We start from the raw sequence: 17,086 nt of genomic DNA on the forward strand, positions 1-17,086 counted from the left end.
TGAATTCCGTGGGTGCCAGAAGGCACAGTAGGCGGGATTAAGCGTGAGACCGAGCTGCGATTGGCCTTTGAACGTTTGGCATGGACGTCGGTGATCAGTCACGTGATCGTGTATATAAAAATGACGAAGGCGAAAGTTTAAAGGTCGCTTGGACTAATCTTTTCGTCGTTGTACGAGCGTGGGGGAACAAACCGACAACTTTGAAATGTATTTGACTCTTGTGTCATTGTCGCGGTGAAAGAGAATCCATTTGAGGAAACCCGAGCCACTGTCCTTGCTTGTTTGCGTAGACAGTACTGTACATATAAATAGCCACTAGAGGGAGCCTTGGCCGTTTCCAGACACGGCCACCATCTTCAACCGGGATTCCCTGCATACCTTCGACTGAGGTAATTGCGTTGTCATCCCTTGATCGGCCGGAGACTTTAAGTAAACCATTTGTATCGTTATTAATGTGCTTACACACTGGTGTGTAGAAGACGGCTTCATAAGGATGGCTATGAATGAGAATCTAAGCAAGAAAATATGTTTGATGTCACAATTATTTCTTTGTGGCCATTCAAATTGTTATTTCCATGATGAACCAATCAAACACATGCATTATCACCCCATGTGAATGTATAATTTGCTTTTGTTTATTTAGGTTTTTTTAATGAAGTATTGCAGTACACGTGGTGGAGTCCATGGATGGGACTTCCGGGATGTCCTCTTCTCAGGTTTTGCTCCCGACGGCGGGATGTTCATGCCCGAGAGTATTCCCATATTGACTCCAGAAACTCTGAAAAGCTGGAGTGGACTGTCTTATCCCAAACTGGTGGCGGAGGTCGCCTCAATTTTCGTTCCCTCTCAGCTAATTCCCAGAGAGGACCTGAATGGTGAGATCACTGTCAGAGGGGAAAGATGGTGACATTATATGTATATATAACTTCCAACTACAGTAATTGCATTTCTTTACCTGTCACAGCTCTTGTGCACTCTGCCTTGTCTGGATTTGCTGTGCCTGATGTGATCAGAATTGTCCAGCTGAAGGATGGCCTGTCAATCCTGGAGCTTTTCCACGGCGATACCCTCGCTTTTAAGGACCTGGCTATGACCTGTACTGTGCGCTTTCTGAACTACTTCCTGCAGAGGGAGAAACGCAGAGCCACTGTTCTTGTCGGTATGAAAGTCGCAGCAGGAATGAATCATGTTAAATGTTGTAATGTGGGATGTTTTAGTTATTTTGGGTTATAGTAGTCACCATAACTTGCCCATACTGTAATCAAATTTAAATATTTCTTTTATGACGTCTCTCCATACCAATGTAGGGACGTCTGGTGATACGGGTGGCTCGGCCATCCAGAGTGCAAAGGGGCTCTCCGGCTTGGACGTTGTAGTGGTTTACCCTCGAGGACGGATTACCCCTGTGCAGGAGAAACAAATGATCACTTGCCTGGAGGATAACATCCATGTATTTGCAGGTGAGCATGTTGCAAACTGGCATGTGACCCCATTGACCTTTTTTTCTTCATTGTAGTTTTTGAGATAGTTGATATTATACATTTTGTTTGAAGCCGACGCCTTTTGTGTTTTCAAAGCGGACGGCTCATCAGATGACATCGACCAGCCTTTGCGTCGTTTATTTGCTGACGGGGAATTGGTGAAATCTTGCGGCCTCATGAGCCTCAACTCTGTGAACTGGTCTCGCGTCATGATCCAGCTTGCGCATTTCATCTATGCGTACTTGCGGCTCAGCGGAGTGGCGCAGGATGAGGCTCACCAACCCCTTTCTGAACTGGAGGTGGTGGTACCCACCGGGGGGGCAGGTAACATTGCAGGTAGGCTGTTGACCCACAGAGCAAAATGCAAAACAAAAGGTGTCAGAATCCTCACCCACCATTCTTTTTTCTTTCATTCATCCATCTTTTATTTTTTGCCCATCTTTGTCTCAGCTGGCTTCATCGTGAAGAAGATGGGGTTGCCCCTGAAGCTGGTGGCCATGGTGAATGTCAATGACATTGTTCACCGGACAGTAACTTCCGGTGACTTCTCCATGGCAGGTCATGTCACGCAGACGCTGGCTCCTGCCATTGACATCCAGGTATTGCAATTGCACCCGTTAATCGCTAACATTGTCGCACATAAAACGGCAAAAGTGCCTTTTGATCATGATGATTTGTGATTTAGGACCCTTATAACATGGAGCGGGTCTTCTGGCTGCTTCTGGAAAGAGACTCTGCTGCGGTGAAGAATATCATGGAGGAGTTTCAACAGCGACATCATTACACTCTGCTTGAAAACCACCACAAACTGGTACAGTGAGACCTCAATTTACGAACTTAATTGGTTCCCAGACAGAGTGTATAAGGCGAAAAGTGTGTATCTCAAAAAAAAAATCCCATAGAAAACCATTAAAATGGGAATAATCCGTTCCCGGGTTTCCATAAAATATACTTTTCAACTAAATAAGCCTTAAAACTACACACAGCATACCTTATTCTATGTATAATACATGTGCTATTGTATTGTAATGAAAGAAATACAGTGAAGTGTATCATAAAGTCACTTTATTTACATTTGTGATGGTCATTGATGGCTTGATGGAATGGCGTTGGAAGTCGAAGGTCAAAGGGAATTGCTGTTTGGAAAGAGAGGCACATTACATGAGGACTGTAATTAAAGAAAAAAAGTGTGCTGTAAAATAAAGTTTTATTTACCTTTTTGATGGTCGTTAATGGCTTATGGAAGGAGAGTCACCTTCCATAAGGACTGTTGGTAACTTAACCTCTGGTGCAGTTCGGTCGTGTGCTTCCGTCGAAGCTCACTCCGCCAGCCGTGGTGGTTGTGTATTATGAAAATAGTGCTTATTATCAGGTTTAATTTTCAGAAATTTGACGTTTGTAAGATGAAAAGTTTGTAAGATAAAGTGTTTGTAAGTTGAGGTCTCACTGTACTTAAAATGTTGACTTGTTACACGGACTGTCATTGAATGCACAAGGTAATATTGTCATACATTGCACTTTTGCACTTGTAGTTGTCTCGTACGCTGTCAAGTGGAACGGTGAACGACGAAGGGATCTTAGCGACGACGAGGCAATGTTGGGAGGAAAACCAATATGTTTTGTGCCCTCACACCGCAGTGGCCGTATGGCATCACTACCGCTGTCCCCACGATCCTGCTGTTAAAAGGTGATGTCATTTTTGCATGCAGCGATGATGCTGCATGAAGCAGTTGTCCGTCTAACAGCTCTCAAAGGTTTTTCCCCTTAGTTCAGAATGACTTGACGAGTCAACCAATCTTCAAAATCAATTCCGTCAACAATATTTGATTCAGATGATGATCTTTTTCAGGTGTTACATCGCCACAGCGTCCCCAGCCAAGTTTCAAGCAGCAATAAGGAGGGCCGGCTTGACCTTCGACCTGCCCGATGCAATCAGGGCTTTGGACCACTTACCTTTGCGTTACCAGAACCTGGAACGCACCTCCGACTGGTGCAATGACTGGGAGCAGAGACTCAGAATGACAATCCAGTCTGTGAGCTCAGCCAGGGAAAACGGACTGGCTTTTTACAGTTAATTCATTGTAGGAGTGATTCGTAGGTTTCATTTGCTTGATTGCGGTAATTTATCCATTTTGACATTTAACTCGTTCACTGCCATTCACAAATTTATTCAGGAATTGAAAATATGACGCACAGCGCCATTCCCGAATTTGTTCCGGGTTTGTTTTTCATGCTTGAGTGCTGATGAAGCGCTGGCCAGACCTCTGGCAATGTTTTTTCCCCTTACATGAGCGGGCAGCATTTCCCTTTTTTTCCCATGTTGGCGCTTTGTTCCAGCTTCAGCGTGATATAAACCAATATGTATGTGCAGTATTTCATTGTATTTTGGACAGACATCCTCATTTCAAGCTCAGATAACAGCAGACCCATCTAATTTGGAAATTAACTCTTTTTTTATGAAAGAAGAGAGTCTAAGGTTTCTTACGCTGTATTGAATGTTTATGTAGTCCTAAAACTCAATATTCTGCGGGTCCTGGAATTCAAGTGACGATGACAAAAACGCTGGCACTGGAGTGGCCACATTTTTGCACGTCTGGCAGTGAATGAGTTAAAAACGAACTTTCCCCAAAACAACTCATAATCAAACACAGATAGAAATTTAATTTTAGTTGAAATGTTGTGAACCATAAAAACTCCCTTTTAATATAATTAAGGCCGAGACAAAAGTGCATTCAGGTTGTAGATGTGCATTTTCCGAGGACCCATGAACGCATCGCTCCATTTGACAGCATGCTAGCAAACATGGCGCCTGTTAGAGAGTGCCGTCAACACCTCTTGACTGTCTCTTTCTGTCAGCTGTCAGGACGGAAGCTGGTCAGGTGAGGATTAGTAGCAAGTGACTGATCAGCTGCTGACATTCTTCCTTATTCCGGATATTAAAAAAAAATATGTACCCGCTTTTGAAGATGAGGAGGCGGCCTGTGAGATAACCACAACATCTTTGGACGGGGCACGAACACTTGTGACTTGGGTTTCCTAACTTGAGGCGTTATGTTAAACAGGTCAGGCATGATTTGACTCAACCTGCTTATTTAAATCGTTGCTGGGAAAAATAATGTCTTGTGTGGCTTAATATAAGACGAAGAGTCGTCGTTTCGGACAAAAGGAAGAATAATACGGATAAACAATTGAAAGTGGCCTCCTTTCGCATACGACTGCTTACAAAGCGAATATATAAAACGATTACATACGTCCAATTGGGCGTTTGCAAGGCAAATGCTACACCGACAAAATGCTTTTATCATTTCAATTCATGAAAACTTGATTACGTGAAGGATACACAAACATAACTTCGTGGTCCAATGTCTTTATTCACGGTGACTTCACGACTGTGCCATTACTTGTGACCTCACCTGGATTGACCGCTTAAATCGTTACATAACAAGTCCGGTAAACACCGAGAACCGATTCAAGGAGCAGGCCTGCTATTGAAATATGAATATAAAAGATTTCAGATTAACTCGCTGCCATTTGATCTGATTAAACAATGTCGTCAACATTTTAATCTCGAGAGCAATTTTGTCATGATGCAAACAGATGATAAATATTGACACAGCTTCTTGAAAGCTCGAAATCATCCTCAGCCTTTGTCAATAAAATATTCATATACGTAATAGGAATTGCGATGTCTGTATCTCATTGTAAGCACATTTTGAGATCAGTACACCAATACAGTAATTCCCGATTACACAAATGATTGCACAGTGATTAAGATGCACATCTTTTAACATATCGGCATTTGATTTGACCTTACTTTCAAACATAAATTAGTAGGTTGTCCTAAGATTTTAGGCCCTGGTGTTCATTGTAAACATTCCTGACTCATCTTTGCTTGAACTTTGCCCCCCTCCCACCAATTTTATTACTGAAATACACATATGAGATGCATTCCTCAATCTTTTGCTCTCTGTTCAGCCGTACCGTCAAAATGTTTTCAGTTGGAATCCTGTGTACTTGTTGTCATTGATTAATTCTTTTTCTTCGCCGCTGTGCAGGTGAACTCAACCCCTTGCTGCCAATGTCATCACCGGCGAAGCCCTCTCCCCAGTCTGGACTTTCAAAAGCGCTGGACTCTCTATCCATGTCTTCCCTTCTATCTGGGGAGCTCGAGGAGGACGGGGTAGAAGGACAAGATGGAGGGCACGACGAGGATGGTCTTGGAGACCTTGAAGTGAACCCATACGACGGTCTGCCTTTTTCTTCCCGTTACTACACTTTCCTGCAAGAGAGGCAACGACTTCCCATATGGACGTTAAGGCCCAATCTGCTGGAGCACCTGGAGAGTCACAACATGGTGCTGCTCAGTGCACCTAGCGGAGTTGGAAAAAGCACCCAGGTCACTCCATTCGCGTGCCTTCCCCCCCACCTCTGATATCCATCCAACTACGACGTCCTCCTGTTGCTGACTTTTCTCCACCTGATTGTTGTCTTGCAGGTGCCGCAGTGGTGTGTGGAATACGCTTTGTCGTACGAATTCTCTCAGGGCACGGTGTGCTGTTCCCAACCTCACTCGGCGGCGGCTGTCAGTCTGGCCCTTCGCGTGGCCGATGAGATGGACCTCAGTTTGGGTCTGGAGGTGGGCTACGGGGTGGCTCATGATGACAGTTGTACGCCAGATACCTTGCTAAGGTCAGGACAAACGACGATATGTGATGGGACGAAATCGGAGTATTATTCTTGATCTTGCAAGTACTAAATGTGAGATGCTTTTCACTGGGCAGCACTGCTGTGGTTTTCATCCGGTAAATATTTTGCAGTGCACAAGGGAACAATAGTGAACTTGCAAAAGTTGTTTCGCCCTTCTCTTTTGCTTTATAATAATAATAATAATAAATAATAATAATAATAATAATACATTTAATTGATAAGCGCCTTTCAAAACGCTCAAGGTCACTTTACAGTCACAGGATCGGTTTTCTGCGGGTGAGCAGCGGCAGCCACACGCGCCAGCGTTCACTCAACCCGGAAATAACTCAAATAGATAGCAAGCTAGCTAGCGAATAGATAGCTAATAGCTAACGAATAGATAGCTATTAGCTAGCGAATAGATAGCTATTCGCTAGTGAATAAATCGCTATTAGCTAGCAAATAGGTCACCATTAGCTAGCGCGTAGATAGTTATTAGCTAGCAAATAGATAGCTAATAGCCATCGAATAGATACATTTTGTAAACCAAGCCCTACAAAAATAAGAGTTGTTACTTTTTAACTCATTCACTGCCAGACGCTGTGCAAAAAATGTAACCACCCCAGTGCCCTGGTTTTTGTCATTATCACTCGAATTCCAGGACCCACAGAATATCGAGTTTTAGGACGACATAAACATTCAATGCAGCGTTAGAAACCTTAAACGGTCGTCTTTCATCAAAAAAGTAGGCAATTGCTAAGTTATATGGGTCTGCAGTTATATGAGCTTGAAATGGGGGTGGCTGTACAAAATGCAATACATACATGTTGATTTATATAGCGCTTTAAAAACAGCTGAAGCTGGAACAAAGTGCTCACATGGACAAAAGGTAACTGCTGCCCCCTCGTGAAAGGGAAACACATGGCCAGAGGTCTGACCAGCGCTTTATCGGCACCCCCGCCAGAAAAAACTAAACCCAAACAAATACGGGAATGGCGCTCCACGTCACACTTTTCAATTCCCGAATGAATCCGCAAATGGCAGCGAATTAGTTAATAACAACACATTTTTTTGGGGGGGGTGTTGTTTTTAGGGTGTGGATGCAGAATTTTTTTGCACATCGTCTGGTAGTGAATGAGTTAAGCGTGATGTCACATGACGGATCATGTGATGTCATGACTCGCCGCCACACCTTGAGTGTTCTTTGTTCCCTGTACTTTGCAGCCAAAGGTAGAAGTCTATGTGTTACGGCAAACGTCATCTGACACCTGGGTTGCCTTCAATGCACTCTCAAACTCTGGATAATAAATCATCTATGGATGTGTCCTAGATAGATTTTTTGGGGGGGCGGGGAGACACAAAATTACTTGAATGTGACCGTTTTGCAATTTTGAACGGTAGAAACAGTGTAGTACCTCAACTCTAGATAATATTTGGTTAAGCATATTTGGAAAACGGAAGGTTTGAGTCGCTAGAGGGATCAAATAACAGTGGGCAAATATTAGCGACATGCTAATCTTCTTCCAGATGATTAGACACCCCCCCCCCCCCATGTCTTTGAACTCCGGAATGGCAGCCATGACACATCTCCCTCCCGGCGGTTCAAGTTGTCCTTTTATTTCTATTTCCAGGTTTGTGAGCGACACTCTTCTGCTGGAGGAAATGATGTCGGATCCATTGCTGCATCAATACGGCCTGGTGGTCTTGGACGAGGTCCAAGAGCGCACCGTGGCCACCGATGTGCTCCTAGGCCTGCTGTGCGACGTCTGTCGCCAGAGGCCGGATAACTTCCGGGTAGTTCTTCTCAGCCACCCGAGCCTCGCCACTCGGCTCGCCTCCTTCCTGGGACCCGACGTCCCTCACCTCCGCATGGACGACGTCTCGTCAGAGACACCCAAAAGTGAACCAGAAGAAGACATGGAGGAAGAGGAGAGGAACTCTATGAGCCGGAATGTGGTGGAGATGATGTATCGTGAGCTTTCACCTGGGAAGGACGCTGTGGGTGTGGCCTGTCACATGGTTCTCGATCTTCACCGGAGGGGCGAGGAAGGCGACATGATGGTGTTTCTTGCCAGTGTACAGGTGCCACTTTTTATGCTTGACAATTCATCAAAATCAGAAACAGAATAATTTGAATCAGAATGGTCTTTATTGGCCATGTATGAACAACACACAAGGAATGTGTCTCCGGTTGAACACACTGCACTAGTATCATCATAAAAAATTGCAAAGAGGCACTAGACACTTGGATTTGGGTTACCGTTTCGAGAGTTCATGGCGACAGGGGAAGAAGCTGCTTAAAGGACAACCGACACCATTTTTTTTGTTTCCTAACTGACATCAGAAAAACGTTTTATAGCATCTAAAATACCCAAAACATGCAGGCTGATATTTTTAGTCAAATGCAAAACACCAATAAAATGACTTAAAGTGTTCCAAAACTGCCACAAATGTGCTAGAAACTTGGGAGATTCACAAAGTCCCGCCCTCTTGTTCGTGATGTCACGTTAGGATTGGCCCACCCACAAACTGCCTTGCTCCAGAATCCAAACAATGGCTTCAGAGAGTTCAGATTCAGAGAAGATGCTTTCTTGTTACTCATCCAGTTATGAATATGATTCAAATAGTTCTGAAGGGGAAAGCATAAATGTTTGCAATCGATTAAAGAAGTCCTTCCGTATCAATTCGAGCCGTCTGCAAGCGATGAAACCGGTGAAGAGCTGGACTCCGATGTAGCGCCCAGAAAATGCACAAGATGGCTCACAAGCGGCGTTTCGTCCAGTATATGGAGCCGCTTATAAGAGCCGACCTTCGGTTAAAGCTGCCCGTGATTGGTTAAAATCCGTAGGAGAAGACAGAGGGGTGGGTTTTACTCACACACACAAAAGGAGAAGAGACAGCGGCACAATCTGAGCAGCACACGAACATCAGAGATGTTGAGACGAGAGAGAGCTCGACAGCGCTCCAGAGTAACAAATGACACGGTGGAAAGTGGATGTTTGTCCGATCGGTTTGCTCCACTAATATGGTGATTGCTCTCTTTCACCAGGTAAGCTCAAAGTTAGCATGCAGTGTGACTAAATGAGTAAACATGCATCAAACTTCCGCGATCCAAGCGCTGAATCGCTAACTCTGGTTAGCTTCCTCGTTCGCCTCCGCTGGTGCTCTACTGCTCTGCTCCGTTGAAAATGGCTGGTTTGTCCACTGAGAATTTGTGTAAACTTACACGTTCTTTATGTGTGTTACCGCAATTTGCTGCCACACACAACGATTCACCATCGCGTTATTTATGTAGTTTTCCTTCTAATTTCGCGATCAACACAGTGTTTTCAGACGAATATATATACAGTGAGACCTCAACTTACAAACTTAATTGGTTCCCAGACAGAGTGTGTAAGGCGAAAAGTGTGTATCTCAAAAAAAGATTTCTCATAGGAAACCATTAAAATGGGAATAATCCGTTCCCGGGTTTCCATAAAATATACTTTTCAACTAAATAAGCCTTAAAATTACACACAACATACCTTATTCTATGTATAATAAATGTGCTATTGTATTGTAATGAAAGAAATACACTGCATTGTACCATAAAGTCACTTTATTTACATTTGTGATGGTCATTTATGGCTTGATGGAATGGCGTTGGAGGTCGAAGGTCAAAGGGAATTGATGTTTGGAAAGAGAGGCGCATTACATGAGGACTGTAACTAAAGAAATAAACTGTGCTGTGTTGTCAAACTCCCCAAATCAGCTATATATATATATATATATATATATATATATATATATATATATATATATATATATATATATATATATATATATATATATATATTGTTGTCACTGCATGTTTAAAAAGAAGCGACCATGTTGTCGTCATTCATGTTCATTGTTTGCTTGCGTAGGAAATTGAGGAGTGTGCGACACAACTTGAGGCGGAGCGTCTATACCTGAGTCCTCAACTCGGTTCGTTCAAGGTCATCCCCCTCCACGCCGGACTGGGCAGGCTGACCCAGCGGGTGTACAACGCAGATGCATCAGCTCACAAGGAGAACGACGGGTCGGAGGGGAAGGATGTCGTAACAACGTCTGATGCGGAAGATCCGGCCATCCAGAGGAAAGTCATTCTCACCAATAGCCTGGCTGAGGCTTCCTTCTCCCTGCCGGGCATCCGCTATGTCGTCGACACGGGCCTTCAACTCAAAACTGTAAGTTTGAGGTCATTACAAATCAGGTGTGGCTCAATTATAGGATGTATGCCTATCGTTTGAAAATACCTCTCATTGATGTGGATCATGCGCCACCGGAGGTTAAAGGCAACCTGTTTTTTGTATTTTATGTACAGTCAAACGTCTTGGTTCTCGACCAATTTGTTTTTTTCACCAAAAATGTTGTTTTTTTATAGCTCGGTTCAAAACACAAAATCGGTTCTGGACCAAATTGGTTCTGTTTACAACAGACTTCTTAGGCCGATACCACGTAAGCTTAGTCATGCAAATGAGGTAAACCAGAGCCAGGGTTAGAACTATAGAGGTAGTCAGAGTGGAGAGGTAATCGGATTGGCGAATGAGGTGAAATCAGAGCCAGGGATAGAACAATATTGTATTTTGGACAGCCGCCCCCATTTCAAGCTCATGTAATGAGGCAATCTCTTTTTGTCAATGGATGCTCCAGCTGCGTGTTTGCTTTCAACATTTAGCTTGTATTAGTCGTGCACATTCCACCATGATGTCCCTGATCCACTGCTGAAAAGGATGCTTTGATCCTCTCCTCTTTCATCTAGAATTGCTTCATGTCACAAAGAGGGTACAGCAAGTGCGAAAGAATGAATGACTCTTTGTGTCTTTGTGTTGTCATATTATTTGTTATTTAGTTTCTTTTGTTTGTTTGTTTGTTTTTTTACTTCAAGATGGCGCCGCGAGAGTGGCTACCTTTCCAACACCTTCTGTATTTTGTTTTTCTACGTATTTTTTTCCTTTCCTCTTCCTTTCAGAACTTTGCTGGCTGCCGCTGCTCACCCGCCCCCAAAAAAATCTTATCCCTTGACTGTAAAGTGTCCTTGAGAGTTTTGAAAGGCGCTTAGAAATTAAATGTATTCTTATTATTCTTATTATTATTATTATTATTATTATTATTATTATTATTATTATTACTGCGAGACTAATAAAGGCAAATCCAAATTATAACTCCAGACCCATATCATTTAGGAATTAACTCTTTTCTGATCAAAGAAGAGCGTCTAAGGTTTGTTAATACCATTAAATATTTATATCGTCCTAAAAGTCAATATTCTGTGGGTCCTGGAATTTGAGTGAGGATGACAAAATCCCTGGCACTGCAGTGGACACATATTTGCACGTCTGGATTGCTGTTGTTGGAAATAACCACCACACATTTCTGACATGTCACTTTTTTTTCCTTCCTTAGGTTTACAATCCTCAGATAAGAGCCAACTCGCAGATGCTGAAGACAATCAGCAAGGCACAGGCGGACATGCGAGCTCAACGAGTGAATAGCAACCTTCCGGGTAGGCCAAAGTTCACAACTCGCTGGACTGTCGGCGCGTTCAACGCATCGCCCACCTTCAAATCCCATCTCAAAACGCATTTTCTGTGTAGCTCTTTCTCTTGTTTCTGTTTATAACTGTATTTTATTTATTGTATTCTATTTGTGATTGTATTTTATCTGTCTGTGACTGTAAAGTGTGATTGACAGCTTTGAAAGGCGCTTAAAATGAAATGCATTATTATTATTATTATTATTATTATTATTATTATTATTATTATTATTATTATTATTATTATTATTATTATTATTATTATTATCGTGGACATTTCCACAAATGACCCATCTTTGGAAAAAAAATGGTTGGAAGACTTTCCTCTATATTTTCCATGTTTTTTCCCTGCGTAGGTCTGTGTTTGCGCCTTTACCCGCGCTCCGTGTACGATCACGGCATGGGCGAAGCGCATTGTCCTGGCGTGATGGAGGAAAATCTCAGCCATTTAGTCTTGCTGCTCAAGAGACTGGACATTGCTGACATGGGGCAATGCAAATTCTTAGACAGACCAGGTAAATTTTTTTGGGATGTCGCTCAAAAAAATAAATAAAATACAGTAAAGTCTCGTTATATCGATATCGGATATATCGATAGTCCCGGTTATATCGATACTATTTCTATGCACGCACTGAGAAAATTACATGCAAACAGGGTCGGATATATCGATAGTCCCGGTTATATCGATATTTTTTCGGACTCCCTTGAATATCGATATAACGAGACTTTGCTGAATTTAAAAAATGAATGAATGTGACCTTTGCACGTGCCGCCACACTAACTGCTAACTTGGTCATCCCTTCCCTGTCCGTTTTTCATCGCTTCGTTGGCAGCCCCAGAGGCTTTAATGCAGGCCTTGGAGGATTTGGACTACCTAGCGGCACTGGATGACGACGGCAACCTGTCGGAAGTGGGCATCATCATGTCGGAACTGCCATTGGAGCCACATTTGGCCAAAGCCCTCATCGCGGCCTGCGAGTACGACTGCGTGGATGAGCTCCTCACCATCGCTGCCATGCTAACGGGTAGAGATTGATTGATATAATTTGTAAAATCACTTCAAATGACTTCTACCGAGCGCATTTTACAAAGATTCCACCGCATATAGCTATATTTTACATTTTAAGACTTGCGCTGAATATTCAGGAAGTTTTGTTTTCGTGTTGATGATCAGAATCAGAATCATCTTTATTGCCAAGTATGTAGAACACACAAGGAATTTGTTTCCGGTAGAACACGCTGCACTAGTATCGTCGTCAAAAAAACTGCTAAGTGGCACTATACAGTTCCATTTTGGCTACTGTTGATGATGCCCGAAGTGACATCACATTCGGAACGCCCCTGACCAAGAAAGTGACGCACAATGCATTTTGGGTACTTTTTTGTCTGAAAACACCGTGTTGATTGCGAAATTAGAAGGAAAACTACATAAATAACACGATGGTGAATTATTGTGTGTCGCTCCATTTGCTTTAACATGCATAAAGAAGTCTGTGTAAGCTCTCAGTCATACAGGAGTGGTCCATCGATTCTGAAGAAACCTTTTCATTGATGCATGAAGAAGGTGTAAGTTTACATAAATTCCCAGCGGACAATCAGCCCATTTCCAACGGAGCTTGTGCGCCATCTTGTGCATTTTCTTGGAGTCCAGATCTTCACCGGTTTCAGCGCTCGCAGACGGCTTAAATTTATACAGAAGGACTTCTTTAATCGATTGCAAGCATTTATGCTTTCCTCTTCAGAACTATTTGAATCATATTCATAACTGGATGAGTAACAAGAAAGCATCTTCTCCGAATCTGAACTCCCTGAAGCCATTGTTTTGATTCTGGAGCAAGGCAGTGTGTGACCCATAGTGATGTCACGAACAAGGGGGTGGGACTTTCTGAATCGCCCCAGTTTCGAGCTAATTTGTGGCAGTTTTGGGACACTTTAAAGGACAACCGACGTCTCCGGACAAGTTGTGCCCATAATTTGTAAAATGGCTTCAAATGACTTCTACTGAGCATATTTTACAAATATTCCACCGCATATAGCTATATTTTATGTTTTAAGACTCGCGCTGATATTCCGGAAGTCTTGTTTTTGAGTTGGTGACGAGTCCTCACCCGACGTCACTGAAGGAACGCCCCTGATCGAAAAAAGGACTAATTGTAGCAGTCCTTCCATCACGTCAATGCATTTTGCTGTACTTGTTTGGTCTGAAAACTTCGTGTTGCATCAAAAAGAGGCAGAAGAGGGCGACAAAGCTCCGTGTAAGGAATTAATCAGCCTGTGGAACCGGGCTGATTAATGCCTTACATGGAGCTCTGTCGCCATTTTCTGCCTCTTTTTTGGTGCTACATTTCCCCCCCTATTGCCTCAAAACGGCACAGAATAAATTCTTTAATCGATTGCAAAATGTATGCTTTCCTCTTCAGAACTATTTGAATCATATTCATAACTGGATGAGTAACAAGAAAGCATATTCTCCGAATCTGAAGCCATTGTTTTGATTCTCCAGCAAGGCAAGACGTCTTGGGGTGACACCACGAAGAAGGGGGCGGGACCTTCTGAAACTGCCCACTTCCGGGTTCATTTTTTTGCAGATTTTGGACACTTTAAGTCATTCTTATTGGTGTTTTGCATTTGACTAAAAATATCAGCCTGCGTGTTTTGGGTATTTTAGATGCTATAAAACGTTTTTCTGATGTCAGTTAGGAAACAAAAAAATGGTGTCGGTTGTCCTTTAAAATGGTCTCTTTGTCTGGATTCAGCTCCTTCCTGCTTCTTGAGGCCGGATTCTGGCAGAGAGGAGGACGCTGTTGCTCACTGGCGACCTCTAATGCACGCGGAAGGCGATCACATGTCTCTTATTCACATTTACAACGCTTACCTGGAAAGTAAGTGGCACGCCCGTGTGCACATTTTGTTGTCCGTAGCGTGAATCGACTGGAATGTTGTGCTCATTGCAGACAACGAGGACGAGGCGTGGTGCAGCGCGCACTTTCTGAACCACGCCGCCTTGCGGGTGGCGGCGGTGATCAGGGCAGAGTTGCTGGAGGTCATGCGGCGCATTGAACTTCCCGTGTCACATCCTGCTTTCGGATGCCAAGACAACTGCACTAATATCAAGAGGGCTCTCATCTCCGGCTTCTTCCTGAAAGTAAGCTCCCATTTTCAGCCGTATTGAACCGTTTTGACCTCCAGATGTCGCCATAACGCTTCCCACAATGCACTGCGCCAAACGTAATCGCCACCACTTTGGCGGTTTTGGAAAAAATCCATATAACCTTTTTATTTTTATTCGTTATTGTCCAGAGAAAAATAAATACTATTATATCCTTCAATCAGGTGTCCAAGTCAAGGCCCGGGGGCCAAATCTGGCCCTCCACCTCATTTTATTCGGCCCATGAAAGCAAATCAAATTTCATTCTCATCTATCGAGCTAGCTAGCTAGCAACCTCGCAACCGAGTGAGTGAGCTAGCTAGCTCTCCTTCTATTCAGATAGCTGGCTACTCCCTTACATCACAGGTGTCTAAGTCAAGGCCCGAGGGCCAAATCTGGCCCCTCACATCATTCGGCCCATGAAAGCAAATCATATTCCATTCTCATCTATCTTGCTAGAGAGCTAGTAACAGAGTGAGTGAGCTAGCTAGCTTTCCTTCTATTCAGATAGGTGGCTACTCCCTGACATGACAGGTGTCAAAGTCAGGGCCCTGGGGCCAAATCTGGCCCCTCACCTTATTTTATTCAGCCCGCCAAGGCAATTCAAACTTGAGAAATTCCATGATGCTCGCTGAAGTCCCAACCAAAATTTCAAATTGTCCCACGTAAACCACAATCACTGTCACTAATCTTGACTTGAAATTTGAAAACTAGTTATTCATTCATTTCTTGCGCGCTCTCTATGTACCGTATTTTCCAGCGCACCCAAAAGCTTTGATTTTCTTCAAAAGATGACCCTGCGCCTTTGACCTCCTTGCTGTACATGCTTAGAATTTGGGTTGTTTTCGGCCTCAGGTGGCCCATGACGTGGACGGTTCGGGTAACTACCTCCTTCTAACCCACCGCCACGTGGCTCACCTGCACCCGCTCTCCTCGTACCGGTGTCGTCAACCCCGTCCCGCCCCCCCGACCTGGGTCCTCTACCACGAATTCACCATCTCCTGCGACAACTGCATACGCATGGTGTCCGAGGTCCACCCGCAGATGTAAGTCAAAGACAAAAATTGTTTTTCAACAGCAACAAGTGATGCTGCTGCTTTTTTCGTACGTTGCAGGCTCGTGGAGCTGACGCCACAGTACTTCCTGGGCAACCTGCCCTCGAGCGATGGCAAGGAACTACTTGTGAAGCTGAAGCGGGATACGGAACCTCGCTCCTACCGACAAGATGGCGTCGGAGACGCCGCCGGAGATGATCCAAATCAGGCCAGCACCGAGCTCTGCGTTGTGCAATGAACACTTAACACGCCATTGACGGGATTTGAGATTTTAAATTGGACTTTTATCACTTAGCGGAACTGCAAAATGGAAGACGCTGCACTACCATCATCATCAAAAAAAAAATTGCTAAGAGGCACTATTCAGTTTTATTAGGGTTACTGTTTAGAGAGTTAATGGCGATAGGGGAATAAGCTGTTTAAATGAATGCTGGATTTGGTGTGCATGGCACCTGCCTGGAAAAGGTGGTGGGCAGGGTGCGGAAGGTCCAGTCGGATTTTCCGCGTCCTTATTCCGATTCTTGCAGTGTGCAAGTCCTCGAGAGTGGCTAGGGCGGTGCTAAAGATTTTTTTTCCACCTTATCTGCCCATTCAAGTGGGATTTTGTCCATTTTTGTGGCAGCCCCGAACCAAACCGTGATGGAAGAACACAGGATTGATTGGATAACTGGCGTGTAGAAATGTGGTAGCACCTCCTGTGGCAGGCCAGGCTTCTTTAAGCTTTTTGAGTACGTTCTGTCAATGTTTGCAAACCTCACGTCTTTTGTCCTGATTAAGGTGGACAACACTACTGTTTACTTATTTATAGAATTCTGTTCATTTAGGGGGAAAACATTTCTTTTGGGAAAGGGAAGCGGACAATCTTGAAATTCACCTTTGATGCACTTTTACGAAAAAAAGGCTCCAGTCAAAATATTTTACCTTTTTTTTAAGACTTTGATAAAGACCACACAGTCATCCTTTTTCTGGAAATAACAAAAAAAAAACTCAGTTTCAAGAGGAATTTGTATCTAATTAGATGCAACCGGATACTTTCCTTGAAAGATCTTTAAAGGCATTGAATTCATGAATCTGAAAATAAAGCTTTCCTTGAGATTAAAATGTCTTCAATTCATCTTTCAAAAGCCTTGGAAATTCTTTTTACATGCAAGGCAGTGAC

General features: G+C 43.5%; 2 protein-coding genes across 4 annotated transcripts; both read left to right on the forward strand.

Moving 5' to 3' along the window:
- The first annotated feature begins 142 nt into the window (after positions 1-142).
- Positions 143-3,568, forward strand: thnsl2 (threonine synthase-like 2). Of its 2 annotated transcripts, none has more exons than XM_089020010.1 (9): positions 143-389; positions 644-875; positions 965-1,159; positions 1,308-1,460; positions 1,578-1,817; positions 1,932-2,080; positions 2,167-2,292; positions 3,014-3,168; positions 3,331-3,568. In XM_089020010.1, the coding sequence occupies exons 2-9, from the start codon at positions 653-655 to the stop codon at positions 3,554-3,556; spliced, it is 1,467 nt and encodes a 488-aa protein (XP_088876136.1). In that variant the 5' UTR covers positions 143-389; positions 644-652; the 3' UTR covers positions 3,557-3,568. The 2 variants fall into 2 exon arrangements, with proteins under 2 accessions (XP_088876136.1, XP_088876137.1); XM_089020011.1 differs by having other exon boundaries at positions 1,578-1,805.
- An 836-nt stretch (positions 3,569-4,404) lies between these two features.
- Positions 4,405-17,005, forward strand: dqx1 (DEAQ-box RNA dependent ATPase 1). Of its 2 annotated transcripts, XM_089020007.1 has the most exons (12): positions 4,405-4,543; positions 5,537-5,877; positions 5,977-6,170; positions 7,799-8,249; positions 10,073-10,375; positions 11,595-11,694; positions 12,081-12,239; positions 12,558-12,749; positions 14,481-14,606; positions 14,679-14,869; positions 15,728-15,918; positions 15,988-17,004. In XM_089020007.1, exons 2-12 carry the CDS (start codon positions 5,560-5,562, stop codon positions 16,163-16,165), a joined length of 2,403 nt encoding a protein of 800 aa, XP_088876133.1. In that variant the 5' UTR covers positions 4,405-4,543; positions 5,537-5,559; the 3' UTR covers positions 16,166-17,004. The 2 variants fall into 2 exon arrangements, with proteins under 2 accessions (XP_088876133.1, XP_088876134.1); XM_089020008.1 differs by lacking the exon at positions 4,405-4,543 and having other exon boundaries at positions 5,540-5,877; positions 15,988-17,005.
- The last annotated feature ends 81 nt before the right edge of the window (positions 17,006-17,086 follow it).

This window comes from Hippocampus bargibanti, linkage group LG18 (genome assembly GCF_051943395.1).
Source record: "Hippocampus bargibanti isolate YZ-2025 linkage group LG18, ASM5194339v1, whole genome shotgun sequence".
Lineage (NCBI taxonomy): Eukaryota > Metazoa > Chordata > Actinopteri > Syngnathiformes > Syngnathidae > Hippocampus > Hippocampus bargibanti.

Bases quoted from the DNA above. Each gene is read 5' to 3' on its own strand.
- thnsl2 (XM_089020010.1), top strand. From the start codon at position 653: ATGAAGTATTGCAGTACACGTGGTGGAGTCCATGGATGGGACTTCCGG. The intron at 1,461-1,577 runs GTGAGCATGTTG...GTGTTTTCAAAG, and splicing joins TAACATCCATGTATTTGCAG to CGGACGGCTCATCAGATGAC. The intron at 2,081-2,166 runs GTATTGCAATTG...TTTGTGATTTAG, and splicing joins CTCCTGCCATTGACATCCAG to GACCCTTATAACATGGAGCG.
- dqx1 (XM_089020007.1), top strand. From the start codon at position 5,560: ATGTCATCACCGGCGAAGCCCTCTCCCCAGTCTGGACTTTCAAAAGCG. The intron at 5,878-5,976 runs GTCACTCCATTC...GTTGTCTTGCAG, and splicing joins GAGTTGGAAAAAGCACCCAG to GTGCCGCAGTGGTGTGTGGA. The intron at 15,919-15,987 runs GTAAGTCAAAGA...CGTACGTTGCAG, and splicing joins TCCGAGGTCCACCCGCAGAT to GCTCGTGGAGCTGACGCCAC.